The sequence below is a fragment of the Saccostrea echinata genome, unplaced genomic scaffold (genome assembly GCF_033153115.1).
Source record: "Saccostrea echinata isolate AGI-Se365-2 ecotype Australia unplaced genomic scaffold, CSIRO_AGI_Sech_v1 ptg000009l, whole genome shotgun sequence".
Taxonomy (NCBI): Eukaryota; Metazoa; Mollusca; class Bivalvia; order Ostreida; family Ostreidae; genus Saccostrea; species Saccostrea echinata.
The window spans coordinates 2631002-2651572 of record NW_026889758.1 but is presented as its reverse complement, the minus strand read 5'-3'; the positions used below and the strand labels follow the sequence as shown (position 1 = coordinate 2651572).

Here is a 20571-nt window from a genome sequence, read left to right as displayed (position 1 = left end):
TTTGGTGCAATGAACATTGAAGTATAGAATATTATCATCTGGCACAATTAGGTATTACTAACTCACTTTAATGGACGAATAATATAAATGTAATTAAAGAAGGTATATAAATAAGTTAATTATCTTTCAAGTTGTTGAAATATGACCCGCTTAGGGTTTCTAGATTGCATGCTTCAGGACATATGGACTTGCTCAAAAGCTGCAGAAAAGGTTAAATAAAACCGGAATAACCATTTACGTCTGGGTCGCGTTCTACAAAAAAAAATGTAATTTTGCAATTTATTTGATTCTTTTCGTTGATCTTCTTGAAAAAACATTCAGTTGTAATATTTTTATATACATTTAACCTCACACAAAATTATGTTAACCACATGTTAACTGTCTACTAATTAGTCATTCATTACACTTCCTTTCTACAGTAAATCACCTGTATACTGCCTACTAATTAGTCACTCATTACATTTCCTTTCTACAGTAAACCACCTGTGTACTGCCTACTAATTAGTCACTCATTACACTTCCTTTTTACAGTAAACCACCTGTATACTGCCTACTAATTAGTCACTCATTACACTTCCTTTTTACAGTAAACCACCTGTATACTGCCTACAAATCAGTCACTCATTACACTTCCTGTTTACAGTAAACCACCTGTGTGCTGTCTACTAATTAGTCACTCTTAACACTAATTCCTTTTTACAGTAAACCACCTGTATACTGCCTACTAATAAGTCACCCATTACACTTCCTTTCTACTGTAAACTTTCTGTGTACTGTCTACTAATTAGTCACCCATTACACTTCCTTTCTACAGTAAACTTTCTGTGTACTGTCTACTAATTAGTCACTCATTACACTTCCTTTCTACAGTAAACCACCTGTGTACTCCTTACTAGTTAGTCACTCATTACACTTCCTTTGTACAGTAAACCACCTGTGTATTGTCTACTAATTAGTCACTCATTACACTTCCTTTTAACAGTAAACCACCTGTATACTGCCTACTAATTAGTTACTCATTACACTTACTTTCTACAGTAAACCACCTGTATACTGCCTACTAATTAGTCACTCATTACACTTCCTTTTTACAGTAAACCACCTGTGTACTGCCTACTAATTAGTCACTCTACACTTCCTTTTTACAGTAAACCACTTGTATACTGTCTACTAATTAGCCACTCTACACTTCCTTTTTACAGTAAACCACCTGTATACTGTCTACTAATTATAGTTACTCTTTACACTTCCTTTTTACAGTAAACCACCTGTATACTGTCTACTAATTATAGTTACTCTTTACAATTCCTTTCTACAGTAAACCACCTGTATACTGCCTACTAATTAGTCACTCTACACTTCCTTTTTACAGTAAACCACCTGTATACTGCCTACTAATAAGTCACTCATTACACTTCCTTTCTAAAGTAAACCACTTGTATACTGTCTACTAATTAGCCACTCTACACTTCCTTTTTACAGTAAACCACCTGTATACTGTCTAATAATTATAGTTACTCTTTACAATTCCTTTCTACAGTAAACCACCTGTATACTGCCTACTAATTAGTCACTCATTACACTTCCTTTCTACAATAAACCACCTGTATACTGTCTACTAAGTTGTTACTCATTACACTTCCTTTCTACAGTAAACCACCTGTATATTGTCTACTAATTAGTCACTCATTATACTTCCTTTCTAAAGTAAACCACCAATATACTGCCTACTAATTAGTCACTCAATACACTTCCTTTCTACAGTAAACCACCTGTGTATTGCCTACTAATTAGTCACTCATTACACTTCCTTATTACAGTAAACCACCTGTATATTGCCTACTAATTAGTCACTCATTACACTTCCTTTCTACAGTAAACCATCTGTATACTGCCTACTAATTAGTCACTCATTACACTCCTTTTTACAGTAAACCACCTGTGTACTGCCTACTAATTAGTCACTATTACACTTCCTTTCTACAGTAAACCACCTGTATACTGTCCACTAATTAGTCACTCAATACACATCCTTTCAAGAGTAAACCACGTGTATATTGTCTACTAATTAGTCACTCTTTACACTTCCTTTTTACAGTAAACCACCTGTATATTGTCTCCTAATTAGTCACTCATTACACTTCCTTTTTACAGTAAACCACCTGTATACTGTCCAATAATTAGTCACTCATTACACTTCCTTTCTAGAGTAAACCACGTGTATATTGTCTACTAATTAGTCACTCTTTACACTTCCTTTTTACAGTAAACCACCTGTATACTGCCTACTAATTAGTCACTCATTACACTTCCTTTTTACAGTAAACCACCTGTATACTGTCTACTAATTAGCCACTCTTTACACTTCTTTCTACAGTAAACCACCTGTGTATAAACTTCTAAACCATTTGCCTATCTGCCTTTTTTTCAAATATTATTTTTATTAGACTTATTAATCATCCATATTATAGGAGAAATCTGGGGAGAAAAAACAATTCTTCCATTTAAAAAATCACAACCTACACATATTTTATCATGTATAATGTAATTTATTGCATTCATTGAGCCTGAATATTTTGTTAAACAATAAAAAGAGAGTGCCCAGCAGCACTAATTTATTGTAAGTTAGGAGGGAGAAATAAAACACATCCTCACTTCTGTTTGCTAAGAGGCTTTTGGGGGGTGGGGGGAGGGGGATAATTAGACCATTAATAAATTCATATTTATATTATTGTGGTATCAAAAATCAGGACTTCTATATCAGCAACAAATAGCTGGGTATCTTTGTGTATATATATATATATATATATATATATATATATATATATATATATATATATATATATATATATATATATATATATATATATATATATATATATATATATATATATATATATAAAGGAAATTCTGTGTGGTGTAAATCTTGAATTTTTTTTTTTTTTTTTGGATGCACATACATTTGTCTTAAGTACAAACTACCCACGAAATTCAAAATTTACATGTTGAGTTGATTGTATAGTTCATGTGCTATTGGGATGATTTCCTTCTGTTGAAACATCGATGTTTTTACTTTACACTGTAGTAATGAATCAGAGAGATCCCCCCCAAACACCTTAACCCTTCACCTTAAAATAGTTAAAAGTAATTATAATTACTATATAATTACTGAGATTAAAATCATGTACAAATACATAAAATATATATGTATATTCTACTCTTTTCAAATTGATACAAAAGAAACACATTTACTTGGAATATAAAATTTTTATTTTCAACAAATTGCACTTCATTTTTAAAAACAGGTTGGTAGTGAAAGCAGACATTGTACTTAATAAAAAAAAAAGTATGGGGGAAAAATTACCACAATTTAAGTTGCTTTTAAAACAAATATCTGTAAATTGAGTAGTGGGCCTCGACGGTCTCACCTGAGTGTCATGAGTTTCCAATAATTACCTAAGACATAGGAAATAATCTATTCATACTCAAGTTTTTTATGCTGCTCTGTTGTAAATTATGGCCCAAACAAACTTTTATTGTTCTTTTTGGTGAACAATAGAGGACAAACTTATCACAGCTTTGAGCCCCCAAATCCAAAGGGAATGAATCTCAAATTTTAAATTAAGAACTCATTGGTTCACCTCCAAAAGGTTTGCCTACTTGGTGTTGTGGAATCATATTAAATACCAGTATAAAGCATTTTTCACCCATGGCTCGAATCCTGGGGGTAATAAATTTCATAACTTTTATTACTCATTTTGAATGCCGCCAATTTTGCAGCTTGATTTCAATTATGGTAGAAAGAACAGAGATATTTGAATACTTGCTATAGTATTAAATTTTGTTGTTATTCAACCCTTACTCAAGGGGTAGGAATCATAAAATTTCAAGCTTTTTTTCCCTTCACCTATAAATTTTATACATGTATATCAAAAGTAGTTGAAATTGGTTCAGCCTTTTCTTGGAAGAAGCTGGAAATATTCTGAAGTTTAACCACAATAAGAAAGGAAGAAGTTGGCAACAGGAAACTGAAAAATCAGTGCAATGGTTGTTATCTCAATCTTATTAGGGCCGAGAAAAAATGTGGAGATATCTAAGGAATTCGTGATATTGAGTTAAAATACATTAAGAAAAAGTGGTTGGGAATCATTGATGTTTGAGATACTGAAGTTAAACTGTATCAGAAAATGTGGAATTCAGATCCCCCAGAAATACAACATATTGTTGTTTGTCTATCCTTCAAGATGAACAATCTTGCAGTACTGAAGTTGATTACCTTCACAGCTTTCATCTTTCAGTTCTTTTGTTATTTATTCAACAATAAAAACTCCAGCTTTTGGAGAGAAAAGAACAATTTCAGCATAAGTGTTTCCACTTTCCAGCTTCCCTGATTCTCTCAGATCTGTTTTACAGCAAAACTTAACCTCTCAAAACAGAAGATGTCTAATACAAATACATGTAAGACCATCATTATTAAATAATTTTAAAACATTAAAAATGTACATTTGTATCGAAAAATATTAATAATGTATTCTTGAAATGATTCAAATGGTAAAATATGTCCACAACACTTAAATCACATACCGGTATATAACAATTTTATATGTTACCACTGGTTTTATTTCACATCAATTCAAATCTTTCATTGCAGTATTTCTGTAAATCAAACCACCACATCAATTGAAAACTTCCTAAAGGAGATGACAGTATCAAGTAAAATGAGCCAAAGCATACAAAGGAATTTCTTATAGAGTGTGTTCAAGGAGGATTAAGAGAACTATTTTTTTAATGCCCAAATTCTGAACTTTTACATTATAAATTATTTAGAAATATATTTTTCTTTAAATTGGGGGAGGGATACTGAATTATTAACTTGTCATGTAGAATACACCATAACAAATAGGTTGAATTCATCACTAACTTATATAGATACTATACATGTATGGTCAAAAATGCTACAATCAAACGTATTTTTAAAATACATGATTAAATTAATTATAAAGCATCATTATTTTGCATCAAACTTAATTAAGTGATGAAGATAGATTAGGACATAAATGTGAAACACAAACATACATGTAGTCTACATAAACATGCATGAGCAACATACAGTTTAAATGTAGAAAAACAGTGAAGCCTCCATTCTAAAATATGATGTAGTAAAAGCACTAAATAATGAAATAAAATGTTATGAAAAAATGGAAACAAAGTGTACTACCTATCTGGTGGGAATTGATTGGAGGAATTATGTAAAACTGCATTGACTTTCTCTTGCTTACTGTACAGTATGGTTCATTACAAATTACATCAACAGAACTGTCTATTATTAAACTAAACCACAATATTGGTAGAAATTAATTGTGGTATTAATGAATTAATAATTAAATAGCTACAGTTAGCACTTGTATCATCCATGTCACTGTTCCAGCAGTTTCTGATCTGCAATAAAGAGGAAGATTCAGCTCTCTCCTGACGATTCCTCGACTCGATGCCCTATTTATAACGTTGTTGTGTTATTGTCAATAAGTGTCATAACAGTATAAGTAGATCTGTGGGAATCAGGAATTCTCTAAACTGTTCCAGTTGATATCTTGGAAAAATGGATGTGATTTAATGTCCTCTGCACCATTCATACCGTTACCAAGTCGCTCTCGGGGATTAAAACACAAAAGCTGAGAAAAAATCAATACTTTTGAAAACTGACTTCAGTAAAAATATCAAGGTGTTAGAAGTATGTGAAAAAATTCTCACCGAGAAGAAGTATATGTCTGCAGCAAACTTATTGATGTCTATCACATAGAAAATACAAGCTTTCATAAAACGTATTGATGTCTATCATTTAGTAAATACAAGCTATCATAAAACTTATTGATACAACACAACAAATATAACTGTTCAAAACTTATGGTCAAGGTTAAAGTTTTTTCCAAAAGTAGGTCAAATTCCAAGGTCAAAAATATTTATATACCCAATAGAAGGTCTTATCACAAGGATTACATATAGGAAGTATGAAAGCCCTAGCATCAGCCATTTAAAAGTTATGGCCAACGTTAAAGTTTTTCAAAAGTAGGTCAAAGGTCAAGGTTGAAAGGTCAAATTTGTTGGTACCCCAAAAATGTTCTTGTCACAAGGAAAACATGTGTGAAATATGAAAGCCCTAGCACCTACTGTTTAAAAGTTATGGCCAAGGTTAAGTTTTTTCAAAAGTAGGTAAAACTCCAAGGTCAAAGGGTCAAAATTGTTGGTACCCAAGAGAAGGTATTGTCACAAGGAAAACACATGTGAAATATGATAGCCCTAGCTCCATTCAAAACTTATGGCTAAGGTTAAAGCTTTTCAAAAGTAGGTCAAACTCTAAAGTCAACATCAAAAGGTAAAAAATATTTGTACCCAAGGAAAGGTCTTATCATAAGAAATACACACATTAAATGTGAAATATTCAAAACATATAGCCAAGGTTAAAGTTCTTCAAAAGTAGGTCAAACTCCAAGGTCAAAAGGTAAAAAATATTTGTACCTAAGGAGAGATCTCATCAAGTAATACACATGTAGCACCTACCGTCCAAAAGTTATAGCCAAGGTTAAAGTTTGATCTTTGTTTATAGAGTCAAAAAAATGTGTTTATGTTCCTGTTCCTTAATTAAGTCTCATGTCAGATTTTTTTTGGCAATGAGATATATGACACACCTGTTTCTGCAGTGTTACATGTTCAGTAATGAGATGTATGACACACCTGTTTCTGCAGTGTTACATGTTCAGTAATGAGATGTATGACACCCAGTTTTAGATCACTTTAGATATACTGAGATTTATATATGATGACTTACCTGTTTAAGGTGTCCCTGAGCTTACTGAGAGATGTGTTAGAATTACTGAGATATATATGATGACTTACCTGTTTAAGGTGTCCCTGAGCTTACTGAGAGATGTGTTAGAATTACTGAGATATATATGATGACTTACCTGTTTAAGGTGTCCCTGAGCTTACTGAGAGATGTGTTAGAATTACTGAGATATATATGATGACTTACCTGTTTAAGGTGTCCCTGAGCTTACTGAGAGATGTGTTAGAATTACTGAGATATATATGATGACTTACCTGTTTAAGGTGTCCCTGAGCTTACTGAGAGATGTGTTAGAATTAATGAGATATATATGATGACTTACCTGTTTAAGGTGTCCCTGAGCCTACTGAGAGATGTGTTAGAATTAATGAGATATATATGATGACTTACCTGTTTAAGGTGTCCCTGAGCCTACTGAGAGATGTGTTAGAATTAATAAGATATATATGATGACTTACCTGTTTAAGGTGTCCCTGAGCTTACTGAGAGATGTGTTAGAATTACTGAGATATATATGATGACTTACCTGTTTAAGGTGTCCCTGAGCTTACCGAGAGATGTGTTAGAATTACTGAGATATATATGATGACTTACCTGTTTAAGGTGTCCCTGAGCCTACTGAGAGATGTGTTAGAATTACTGAGATATATATGATGACTTACCTGTTTAAGGTGTCCCTGAGCCTACCGAGAGATGTGTTAGAATTACTGAGATATATATGATGACTTACCTGTTTAAGGTGTCCCTGAGCCTACCGAGAGATGTGTTAGAATTAATGAGATATATATGATGACTTACCTGTTTAAGGTGTCCCTGAGCCTACTGAGAGATGTGTTAGAATTAATGAGATATATATGATGACTTACCTGTTTAAGGTGTCCCTGAGCCTACTGAGAGATGTGTTAGAATTAATGAGATATATATGATGACTTACCTGTTTAAGGTGTCCCTGAGCCTACTGAGAGATGTGTTAGAATTAATGAGATATATATGATGACTTACCTGTTTAAGGTGTCCCTGAGCCTACTGAGAGATGTGTTAGAATTAATGAGATATATATGATGACTTACCTGTTTAAGGTGTCCCTGAGCCTACCGAGAGATGTGTTAGAATTAATGAGATATATATGATGACTTACCTGTTTAAGGTGTCCCTGAGCCTACTGAGAGATATGTTCATGGAGGTAGATGGGGGAGAGATATGTGATAACACCTGAGATGATTAATCTGTTTCGAAATTCCCTGAGATTCTCCTATATTTTCAAAGAGGTAGATGGGGGAGTGAGATGTGACTCCACCTGATAAGATGACTTACCTGGTTAAGGAGTCCCTGAGTCTTCTGTGAGATTTCTTTACAGAGGTAGATGATGGGGGGGGGGGGGATTCCTCCTGATGAGAGGGCTATCCTACCTGTTTAAGGAGTCCCTGGGACTCTCCTTTGAGATAAGCTCAGGGAGGTAGATGAGGGAGTGAGATTTAATTCCTCCTGATAAAACTATTCACCTGTTTTAGGAGTCCTTGAGCCTCCTGTGAAATATGTTCAGGGAGATAGATGGGGGAGTGAGATGTGATTCCACCTGGATGACAGCTTATCAGACTCTGAAGTAAATAAGAAAATCAATCATTTCTTGATATCAGTGTGTAGTTACAACCCTAGAAACTTGTAAATGCAATACCTAAAAGTGGAATCTGATGTTGACAAGCTTATCTAACCCCATAAAAAGTAAAACATATTAACTATTAAATAATCTTTTATCCACAATTCAAACCTTAGCATTAGAGTAAAACTTTGCTTTTTTTATTCCCAGACCTTCACAATATTTTATTTTTATTTATACAGGCCTTAACAAGAAAATAGCATTGAAGAATTTAATATTACCAGCTGTAAAGTTTGGAGATAAAGTTCTTTTGTCACTTACTCTGCCGACAAGTAGTTCATACATTAGCGCTCCGACACTCCACCAATCACAGCTCTCGTTATATCCACCCACGCCTATAACCTCTGTAATTAGACAAATATAATATTAATTGCTTGGAAGAAAAAAAATCTCAAGTTTATATGTGTCAAAACAATTAAGGTTATTTAAAAAATGTAGTTTTGGACACTGACACACGCAACGTCATTACGTTTTCAGTAAGTAATGTCAACATTGTTTTGAAGCGGCCTTACTAAAATGATCATTAATACTGAAAAAGATAGATATTTTAAAAATTAGATTATATTTGCATTCAGAAAGAGTCAGGCTATCAAAATTGACCAAAAAGTCAATTTGTGAAATTTTGACCTTAAGGGCCCTTTTCTCATGACAGCAGTCATATAATTCTCTCATTATATCCACCCACACCCATAACCTATGTTATTAGACATAAACAATGGAAAGAGGTACCAAAAGACAATTTCATATTACTAATTTATCCCTCTTCATTCAATTTTGTGGAATACTGATTGGCTAAAAACAAATCAAACCACACCCTAAAATTTTCTAGTACATTCACTATCTCCAAGCAACGTGTGGATTTAACATCGGGCACAACATCCTGGTCTATGTAAATAGGTCATAAAATGGTGGCAAGCAAACGGTTTGTTTGTTGAAATTTAATGCTCATATCTTTAACTTTGATTGTGTAATACTGAGAACATATGATGTTCAATGAAATTATATTTTTATTTATATGTTACCAAACTGTAAACAAATCTTGTAAAGGTCTTCAGCAGGATAAATTCATTACACAGTCAGTTTGGGACTTTTTATGGAGTCATCCAGGGTGTGAAGTGGAAATCTGTATTGGGACTTAGCTTCACCTCATCCAGTATGCATTTCCATTTCACACCCTGGATGACTTTGAATTATGTCTTGAACTAGCTGTGTATCTAATACATGTAATACATTTAGATAAGAAGTACATGTACATTGCTGCCAAGAAAAACTTGAGTAAAACCCTTTCAACTTCGCACAAGCTAATTACCTGGTGCCACAAAGAGTTCCTCAATAGCTAAAGGATCCAGTCCTTGTTCCACCTGGCTAAGGGTACAGAAGTAGGTCAGTAGGACATGACCTCTCTCTCCCAGCAGTATGTTGTCTGGTTTCAAATCCCTGTGTTAATGTCACATCATTATGAGACACATGTATAATTAGTGTTTTGCTCTTTCCTTCAAAACCTTTTCATAATTAAAATACATTTATATGCATATCTTAATTTGTCTTCCATTTAAAAAATTAGAGTGTTCAAGAAACATAAAACATTTTTTCTGATGACCTTAGATGTGACACTGAACTGCATTCTTTGTAATATTCAGAGGTTTCACATTAAAATGACATACTCTGATCATCCATGTAAACAGAGGCATACACTTTAAAGGAACAGATGTACTAAATATGAAAAGTTTTAATGATTCAAAAAAACACACCACATCAAGACCAATCATAGAAGCCCTTGCCTAACTAAGGTTAATAAATGAAGAGACAATAATATCCTATCTATCTACAGAGATTTTATAATTCTGACCTGCATATGATGCCCTGAGAGTGAAGCCTGGCCACGGCAATCACGATCTCTGCCATCCATTGTTTGATGCAGGCCTCGGGGATCAGAATCTGCTCAGTTTTACTGGCAGCCAGGTCAAGTTCCTGGAATACGTCTGACACTGTTCTCTGTCGTGACCTGGGAGGGGATGTCAGTTCATGTTCCATGGGAGCAGACCGACACAACTCCACAGAATTTAATCTTGTTAGAGATAACTTTGCTACTGGAATGTTTCTATTCTTTTCCACATTTTCAGTCAGAGTTGATGACCTTGAGGACTTCCTACTCTGACCTTCAGAGAGATCTGTGGGGAAATCATTCCTTGGAGAGTTGACTAGCGTATCTTTCCTATCACAGACAGAGTCCTCTGGTGGGCTAATACCCCCAACAATATGGCACTTTTGCTGATCCACACTGGATCCTGAAGAACTAGTCTCTTCTCTGTTTCGGTGAATATCATAAATACTGAGTTCATTAGAGTCACTGTCTACCATTGTATCACTGCTGTTACCAGATAAAACAGTGTCTGATTTTCTAACAGTATCACTACTCCTGTCATTACCCTGAACTGTTTTATCATCACCATACAACATTTTCTTGACCTCAGTATCGGACTCCGATAACGTCCGTTCCACTGATTTAATTAGGTCCCTAGCACTCTGAACTATAGACTCAGCATCCTCAGGAAGTCTCAACTCAATCCCCTCCTCACTGAACACATTATCTGACTCATTCCTAGGGAGAGAATGTGAGGGAGACAACTCACTTTCCTCCAAAATAGTGGCCACCTGATCGGACACAAAACTGTTCAGTCGACTATGATCATCCGTGCTGTCAAAACTGTTAATGCTGAAGTTTTCTAGGTGGGTTGTGTTACTTTTTAAGAGATCCTGGAAACTCGAGTCTCTGTTCTCGTATGAGTGACTCCTGAGTTCTGATGTATCACTCTCGTTAAAATTCTCCTCCGAGGATATACTCTCAAATCTACTGTAGTCCGGCTTCTTCCCTGATGGTCCTGACTCTGACGTTTTATCTTGAACACTGGTAGCAGATTTATTGTTAGAGTATCGGACAGTTATATCTTTGATTTCTTCTGCTAAAATATTCCTGCCTGTCATAAATTCCAAATCAGTGTTTCCAGTTTGTTGTAAGATTTTCAACACACTTGTTTGATTTTCTTTGCCCTTATGAGACTCATTAGAGTTAGGGATTGCATTATCATCCGTATGTAACTTGACACCTGAGTACACATTTCCTTCGTAAACCTGAGAATTGTCTACATCTCCGAACTGTTTGGATCCTTGCCTCCCTGTGAGATAGGAACCAATGTAGTTCCACAGTTTTCCTCCTGTCGCGTGGTGCAGGAGAAGAAATATACCGTACTCGGTCTCGTAAAACTTGTGGAGACTCACACTGTATGGGCTGCTGGAGGGAAGCACCGTCCTCAACTTCTTGGTGCAGAAGCTTGCCTTGTGAACAACCTTACAAATATCAAAATTACAGATCTAAATGTAATACAACATGTAGCAATCTTATAAATAAGAAAATTCATACATGTAGATCTAAATGAACTTTTTCTTTAGGCCACAATAAAAAAATTCCTAGATTCTCATCCCTGCCCGTCCCGATTTTTTACCCCTGCCTCGATTTTTTTTTATTTCTGTTTTTCTTCATCTTGATTCTGATCGGAATTGGTATTCAACTACTATTCAACTTTCGTTTTAAATCGGCATGAATTTGACAGCTGACAAATGGTTATTGCTGTAATATTGATATGTATTAAACAAGGATCACTGGTTGTGAAAGACTGGTGATGATGAGTAGTAAGAGATAAGTATATTTAAATGAACCTCTACTTTGACTTTTATATGGGCATTATAGATAAATCTGCACCGAATGATCAGGTCAATAGAAAATCTGCACAATGGAAAAAATAAACAAGAGGCCAATGGGTCACAACGCTCACCTGAGTCAATATGGCCCTGCTGTTCTTCGTCAGCAGATTTCTTCTCTTATATATTCATATAAAGCTTTGATGGCCTGTTCTAGGCATACCCTACCCCAGGTGCCATGTTATGAATGAAGCTGAATATAAACCTTCTGAGGATGCTGCTATATTCAGATAACTTATCATGGTTTTGCTATTCTTTAAAACGGAATTTTAAAGATGTCTGACACCCTACCCTGGGGTTGGGGGGTGGGGTGGGGTCATGATTTGAACAAACTTGAATGTACACTACCTGAGGATGCCTCCATATCAATATGACTAATCATGACTTTGTTGTTCTTGAGAAGAAGATTTTTAAAGATATTTCCTATATATTTTCTTTCGTAAAACTTTGATCCCCCATTATGGCCCCACCCTACTACTGGAGGATGCATTGAACAAACTTGAATCTACAATACCTGGGGATCCTTCGATATCAATATGACTAATCATGGCTTTCCTGTTCTTGAAAAGATCTTTAAAAATTTTTCCTATATATTCCTATGTAAAACTTTGATCCCCCATTGTAGCCCCACCCTACCCCCGGGGGTCATGATTTGAACAAACTTGAATCTACACTACCTGAGGATGATTCCATATCAATATGACTAACTCTGGCTTTGTTGTTCTTGAGGAAAAGATTTTTCAGAATTTTTTCTATATATTCCTATGTAAAACTTTGATCCACCATTGTGGCCCTGCCCTACCCCCGGGGGTCATGATTTGAACAAATTTGAATGTACACTACCTGAGGATGATTCCATAGCAATATGACTAATTCTGACTTTGTTGTTCTTGAGAACAAGATATTTAAAGAATTTTCCTATAAATTCCTATGTAAAAATTTGATCCCCCATTGTGGCCCCACCCTTCCCCCGGGGGTCATGATTTGAACAAACTTGAACGTACACTACCTGAGGATGATTCCATATCAATATGACTAATTGTGGCTTTGTTGTTCTTGAGAAGAAGATATTTAAAGAATTTTCCTATATATTCCTTTGTAAAACTTTGATCCCCCATTGTGGCCCCACCCTATCCCCGGGGGTCATGATTTGAACAAACTTGAATCTACTCTATCTGAGGATGATTCCATATCAATATGACTAATTCTGACTTTGTTGTTCTTTAGAAGAAGATTTTTCAGAATTTTTTCTATATATTTCTATGTAAAACTTTGATCCCCCATTGTGGCCCCGCCAACCCCCTGGGGTCATGATTTGAACAAACTTGAATCTACACTACCTGAGGATGATTCCATAGCAATATGAATAATTCTGGCTTTGTTGTTCTTGAGAAGAAGATTTTCAAAGAATTTCCCTATATATTCCTATGTAAAACTTTGATCCCCCATTCTGGCCCCACCCTACCCCTGCGGGTCATAATCTGAACAAACTTGAATCTACACTATGTAATGAAGGTTTCACATAAGTTTCAACTTTTCTGGCCCAATGGTTCTTGAGAAGAAGATTTTTAAAAATGACACCAAATTTTCACCAATTCTTAATTATCTCCCCTTGGAATAAGGCGTGGCCCTTCATTTGAATAAACTTGAACCCCCTTTACCCAAGGATGCTTTGTGGCAAGTTTTGTTGAAATTGGCCTAGCGGTTCTTGAGAAGACGTCAAAAATGTGAAAAGTTTACAGACAGACGGACAGACAGACGGACTACAGACAAAATGTGATCAGAAAAGCTCACTTGAGCTTTCAGCTCAGGTGAGCTAAAAACTTAAAATAAAATCTGCCTGCCCGCCTCAATTTTTCAAAAAAAAATTCGGATGAGAATCTAGGAATTGTTTAATTGTGGCCTTATAATATTCAAGCTAAAATTTGTGATACAAAAACATAAATATATGTACACTCACAACTCACAACAGTTTTGTCCATTGGTTAAATAAGCTTCACATGCTTAATGGGATTGTAAAAACATTTCTTTCTAAAAGATTCAAATTTCTAAACAGTGCCACCTTAATATTCATGAATTACTAAGTTTTTTTCTTTGATAAACATGCATGTAAGTTTCTTACTTTGATCAGCCTAGGTTCCTCATTTTGATATGCTAAGTTTCTCTCCTTTATAACCTTAGTTTCTTACCTTGATAACTTAAGTTTCTTATCTTTATAACCTAAGTTTCTTACTCTTATATCCTAAGTTTATTACTTTTATACTTATAACCTAAGTTTCCTACTTTTATAACTTAAGTTTCTTGATTGTCTAATCTAAATTTCTCTCCTTGATTTTAAACCTATAAGTTTTTTATGCCTAGATAACCTAAGTTTCTTACTTGGATATTCTAGAAGTTTCTGACCATGATACCCTATGTTTCTTACTTTGACAACCTATTTCTTATCTTTATAACACGTTTATCTTGATAATCTAGGTAAGTTTCTCTAGGACAATCTAAATTTCTTACCTTGACAACATAAGTTTCATCATTAGTTTTATCCATCACTAGCATCACTTTGTCAATGGTACCTAACACCTTAAAATTCTTCATTTCAGCCAGGGATCCTTTCAACATTGCAACTCCTGGATCAAGGTCCATTGATAGTGGAATTTTACTATTCTCCTATACTCATGAAAACCATTTTAATGATTATCCTTTCAATGTAACAGAGATCAATTCAGTAGGACAAATAATTTATGCCATTGTATATTCACTACAATCAATAGAAAAGAAACTTTAAATTGTTGTTAGACAAACTTAACTACATAATATTTACTCACTGATGCCCATCTCCTGTCATCCAGAATGTCTTTGGACAGGTGCCTGTTGTATAGATCCTCCGCCTTCAGTAAGTACTGAGCTGTCTTCCTCCGCACTGCATCTCTTCTGGCCTTGTTCTTGTCACCTGTAAAAGATACAAGAAAATATTTCAGAGAATCTCAAATTACCTATAAAAAAATATATCTTGAAGATAAACCCAATAATATTTGACCAATGTAGAAAATGATTGCTTTTTTTCATTCTTTGTCTTAGGAAGATAAACAGCAACACTAGCTGGTCAGTGTCCCCTCACACCGTTAAGTTATGGCTTGAATATCACTTGAAATAATTTTATTAATGAACTTTCATGTTATCAAGGAAGTAAAACTTTCCTCAATCATACTTCAAAGAGCTTAAATATTATCCAACCTTTATGGACAATCTTTTTGGAAGCTCTACTAAATACTCCTTGTGTGCTTTGTGAGGAAAAATATTGTATTCTGCATCATATGGTTGGTTGAAAAATAACTCTTTTCAGTTTTAAAAAATACAGAAAGGGAGGTTACTGGGTCTTATATCTTGTGTAATTTTAAGCTTGTTTTTTTTTTTTTTTTACAATTTTTAAATTACTTTTTTTGTTGTCTAATATTATCATCAATAGTGACAAAAGTTTTTACCCTGCACCCCTTTTAGAAGTGTATCCACGCCACTTTTGTAGTAACTGAAGGCCAAGTCGTATTTAGCATTGGCCTCACACTCCTGAGCCAGACAAATCTGATTGGCTGCTAAATAGATGTAATCCTCCTTCCCACCCAGATCCATAGTGGACACACTCTCTGCTGTCATGCTTCGTGTCTTGAAAGGACTTCTGGGTAATTTTTGCAGAAGAGATTTTGAAGGGCTCTGATTGGCTGAACTTATACCAGATAGCCCAGATAAATCAATGTCTCCTTTCCCACATTCCACTTTTGATCCACTCTTTTTCCGCAGTGGATCAAACTCCGATGTATCAGGAATTGTTGGTTTTGTGGTAGGTTGAGTTCTCTCTGCTACATCATGACTAACATGCCTGTCTTGGTTTTCTTCCTTTTCAAATGAGATCTGACAAACATGATAAATGTAAAATTCATTGTGTTTCAATCTTAACGTAAGAATTCATCAATAAAATTTTAAGCAATATGATGGTCACAAAACCTTTGTCCAGTAGGACAATCAACAACTAAATACATAGGATCCATCTCAACAATTTGCACTGTTATGCTGCTGAAAAGACAGAAATGCATACTGCTTTTCAGCAGTGTTTTTTATGAAATAAGTATGCAGCAAAATATTTTTTTAAGATCACAATGTCCTTAAATGATAGACTTCTTATAAATACATGTATGTACATTAAATTATCTTTTACCTGTATTCCTGCATCAGAGTCTGTCCTCATATCTTGGTCCTCAATGTGTAGCTCTTTTTCCATTTCTATAATTAAAGAATACATCAAAATATTAACTCTTCAAAAACATTAATGGGCATGAAATTTCAATGACACAATTAAAGAGTAAATATTTATAATTCTGTTCTGTGAATTTCCCTATCACGTGAATATCTGGTGTTTTAAATAGTTTTGTCAATCAAAAACCTAGCAATTCAAAAAAAATTCTTATATAAACTAACCCAACCCTACATTTCCCTTTGGACATTTTAATCCTTTTTTCAACAAAGAATTTCCCTCTCTGACATGAAAAACTAGTAACACATCAATTTAATTTCCCTCTGACATGACAGACTAGTGACACATCAATTTATTTTCCCTATGACATGATAGACTAGTGATGCATCAATTCCCTCTGACATGATAGACTAATGACACATCAATTTTATTTTCATCTGACATGATAGACTAGTGACACATCAATTTATTTTCCCTCTGAAATGATAGACTAGTGACACATCAATTCCCTCTGACATGATAGACTAGTGACACATCAATTACATTTCCCTCTGACATGATAGACTAGTGACACATCAATTTATTTTCCCTCTGAAATGATAGACTAGTGACACATCAATTCCCTCTGAAATGATAGACTAGTGACACATCAATTACATTTCCCTCTGACATGATAGACTAGTGACACATCAATTACATTTCCCTCTGACATGGTAGACTAGTGACACATCAATTACAATTACCTCTGACATGATATACTAGTGACACATCAATTACATTTCCCTCTGACATGATAGACTTGTGACATATTTTACCTGCACAGGTGTTCATGGCTAAAAATAGCCAGCTATTACTGGTCCTCAATGTGGATTCCGGGGGCTGCAGCTGGTCATCAGACATCAGGGGGTCAAAGAAAGAGATGTCAGAGTCAGGGAGGGGCGTTCCGAGGGTGGAATCCATCTCCCCTGTGTCTGTGTCATCTGTGTCATCATACGAGTTCAGGCTGATGTTGTCCGGTAACTGGGGAAAGTTCCACACACCATCCAGCTCTTCCTCTCCATTCCTGATAAAGTGAAGAAGTCAATACTACAAAAATCTTAACATGAACCCATCTAATATGTATAATTTTTATAGGTAAAGGATACAATCACACAACAAAAAGTGTTTCGTAGGACAGTTTTATCAGAAAATTTTTCCTACTTTAGGGTGTACACTTTACAAGAATAAAATTGTGTATTTTCTTACTGCTCTGATTTGTCGGTCATTCCCTCACTGGAGGCGGGGCTGTCTAGCTCCTCCCTAGGCAACTGATTGGTTGGTGTTAATGGTGATTTGTTATCTGACCTCTCACCTTTGTCCTCAGTCAGAATGTCAAGCTTAGAAGGTTTTAGCACCTCTCCAGAAGCTCCGGTTTTAATCTCACTAGCAGTCTTAAAATTGTATAAAAATATAGCATTTGCTTTCTTATTCTGTTTACTTCACATTAAATCAGACGAATTTTTAAAAAAGTATATGCTTGCTGTTCTGTATGATGTCAGATAAAATTAATTTTTAATTGGTCCATTCTGCTATGCAAGAAATACCAATAAAAAGGTCTCAAGCCTAGACACAATAATAGCTTTCAGTTGACTGTTCAGTATTGCTTACCTTGATAAAAGCTTTGAAGTCATTGGAATTATACAGATAATGGTGTTTTCCAATGAACTGCAGCAGTTTAATGGCACTTTGTCGTCTCTCCTCAATGACAGCCTCATCAAACCTCCCTGAAAGGAATAACATTTACATTAATTAATTCATTTCATTAAGATTATAATTGTGTAAATTACAATTTTAGGTTACACATTTTGAGATCATCAAAATATCTTACCAAATAGTAAAGGCCTTGCAAACTTTGGAAATTCCTCCTTTCTATGCAAGGCTTTGTGTAAAGACAACATGGATTTGTACAACTGTTTGAAGTCATTGTATCTTTTCCAAGTCACCACCTACAATGTTAACCTTGTTTATATTTACACCAATATCACATGATTTAGATTTATAGTGAGTTCTATAGACTAACATGTAAGAACAAAGGAAATTTGAACTGAAATCTGTACATTTGTCGAGCAAATTTTTTGTGAAACCTTCCCAGCATTCTTTCACAAAAGCAATTGAATGTAATAATGGCAAATATAATAGGCCCCCAGCTATTGTAAAGGTTTAGTTCTTGCAGCTTAGAGAGAGCTTCAAAGAAACAAAAAATAACTGCATCTACTCTAAAGTCTTTCATTAAAAAATTCCACTATTTAGACTCTGTTATGGAAGTGCAACTAACATGTGATGTCATGTGAGGGTAGACAGACATCTCAGCCCAATGACACCTCGGCCCATCAAGCTTGATATCTCGGCCCTGACAGGTCGGCCCAAGATTGTTGACATGTCGGCCCATATAAAAGACACCTCGGCCCAAGCATAATTTTATGATAAAAAAAATTAACAGATTTACCCAGCGTTGAATTAGTGTTATAATTCTTTCTGACGATTAAAGGATTTTAAAAAAAATGGGAAGGGGGGTCTTTGATAAATAATCATTTTATTTTTCCAACTTAATTAGATCAATCTTTCATTTACATCTACTACTTGTGGAAAATGTAAAAAAAAAAAAAAAATTCTGCAGTATCATGGTTACGATCGTTAATCTTGTATTAACAACAAAAAAAAGGACATTTTATTGTTTATATAGATCTGTATGTCTATATAAATATGGTATAAAGATATATGTAAAATAAATTGCATTTTTGGTTTGTACTTCATTTTATGTTTCTTTTTTGATAATCATACTTGCTTAGATATACAAGTAGCCTGGGGGGGGGAGGGGGGGGAAGGGTCTCAAACTAGTTATTAGCAATGATAATAAATTTATGAATGGAAGTTTTTTTCCCTTAAGAAATAAAGGAGAAAATATTCAATGGATGTAAATGTCTTTAATAACTGTCTCCCAATTAAGACTGCTCATAATTAAGGACATACGCAACTTACTACTGATAATTTTTCAAGATATTCTTAATTTAAGATTATAGTGCCATCAGATGTTCGTAGACAAAAAATCAGCATGCATTACCAGGGGTTTTGAAAAGATATCAATTGATGTTTTGCTTGGGCCAAGGTGTCTTATGTATGGGCCCACCTGTCTTAAATCTTGGACCGACCCGTCTGAGCCGAGATGTCAATGGGATGAGGTGTCGTTGGGCCAAGGTGTCTGACATTCCATGTGAGGACAGTCTAGACTATCTTGTGCAATTTAAAGAGGCAGATCAAAGTTACAAGTGTAAGCTATAGTAAAGGTTTTTGTTGTTATACAACTGCACTCTGCCCAAAGGCCGCACCACCAAACATATTATATAATATGATTGTTTGCAATATGCACCAAAATGTAAACATTAGTAGTTTATTCAATTTGTTAAGATATATTCAAAAGTTACAAGTTATGGTACCAACAAAGAATTAAATGAATCACAAAAGATTAAACTATTCAGTTTGGTTAAGAGCATCAAGCTGTCATGAAGAGCAACATGTTTTGGTACAACACCACAGCAATGGATATGACTGGTGGCCCTGCAGCGAGATCTTACCTCTGTTAAACTTTCTGGGGATCTGATGATGAAAACCTGTAAATTTGAGGGAATAATGTCAGTAATTTTAAACCAAATGGGTTCTGAAATATGTGCTAGTAAGTCAAAATAGACACCTTTATAAGCATAACAACAGTTTCAATATACGGAGAATCGGTCTGTCAGAGTCACCTGACATCCATGCACCTCCATCATGTATACATCAGCTCCACGCTCATTGTAGAATATACAACTAAAGATACTAACCCTACATGTTACTTTGTATATCGTGAAACCGTTGGGATGCAATGTTGGATCTGTTACGTCAAACGACCATATTTTTTCCTTGGAATTCGCATTAGTAGTCCTCCCTGCCATCGTCCATCATTATCATCAATGTCGTAAGCATTGAATTGTTTTTGATAAACATTAAAAATTTTCTTGTTGATGCTAAATCAGATCTGAATGTATGCTTGTA

At 34.8% G+C, this 20571-nt stretch overlaps 1 protein-coding gene across 1 annotated transcript; it reads right to left on the bottom strand.

Annotated features, from left to right (window-relative positions):
• Positions 1 to 3247: 3247 nt before the first annotated feature.
• LOC133181609 (ribosomal protein S6 kinase delta-1-like) lies at positions 3248 to 20495 on the bottom strand. The gene is made up of 15 exons (XM_061316155.1): positions 20361 to 20495; positions 20115 to 20150; positions 18371 to 18488; positions 18151 to 18266; positions 17749 to 17933; positions 17319 to 17566; positions 16468 to 16532; positions 15740 to 16163; positions 15083 to 15207; positions 14769 to 14924; positions 10351 to 11849; positions 9811 to 9938; positions 8763 to 8845; positions 8347 to 8442; positions 3248 to 5672 (listed from the first exon to the last, which is right to left on the bottom strand). Exons 1-15 carry the CDS (start codon positions 20469 to 20471, stop codon positions 5559 to 5561), a joined length of 3504 nt encoding a protein of 1167 aa, XP_061172139.1. The 5' UTR covers positions 20472 to 20495; the 3' UTR covers positions 3248 to 5558.
• Positions 20496 to 20571: the final 76 nt, after the last annotated feature.

Excerpts from the sequence above, each read along its gene's own strand:
- LOC133181609 (XM_061316155.1), bottom strand. The coding sequence starts at position 20,471 with ATGGCAGGGAGGACTACTAATGCGAATTCCAAGGAAAAAATATGGTCG. Across the intron at positions 18,267-18,370 it reads TGCAAGGCCTTTACTATTTG|GGAGGTTTGATGAGGCTGTC; the intron begins GTAAGATATTTT and ends TATTCCTTTCAG. Across the intron at positions 8,846-9,810 it reads GGAACTCTTTGTGGCACCAG|AGGTTATAGGCGTGGGTGGA; the intron begins GTAATTAGCTTG and ends GTCTAATTACAG.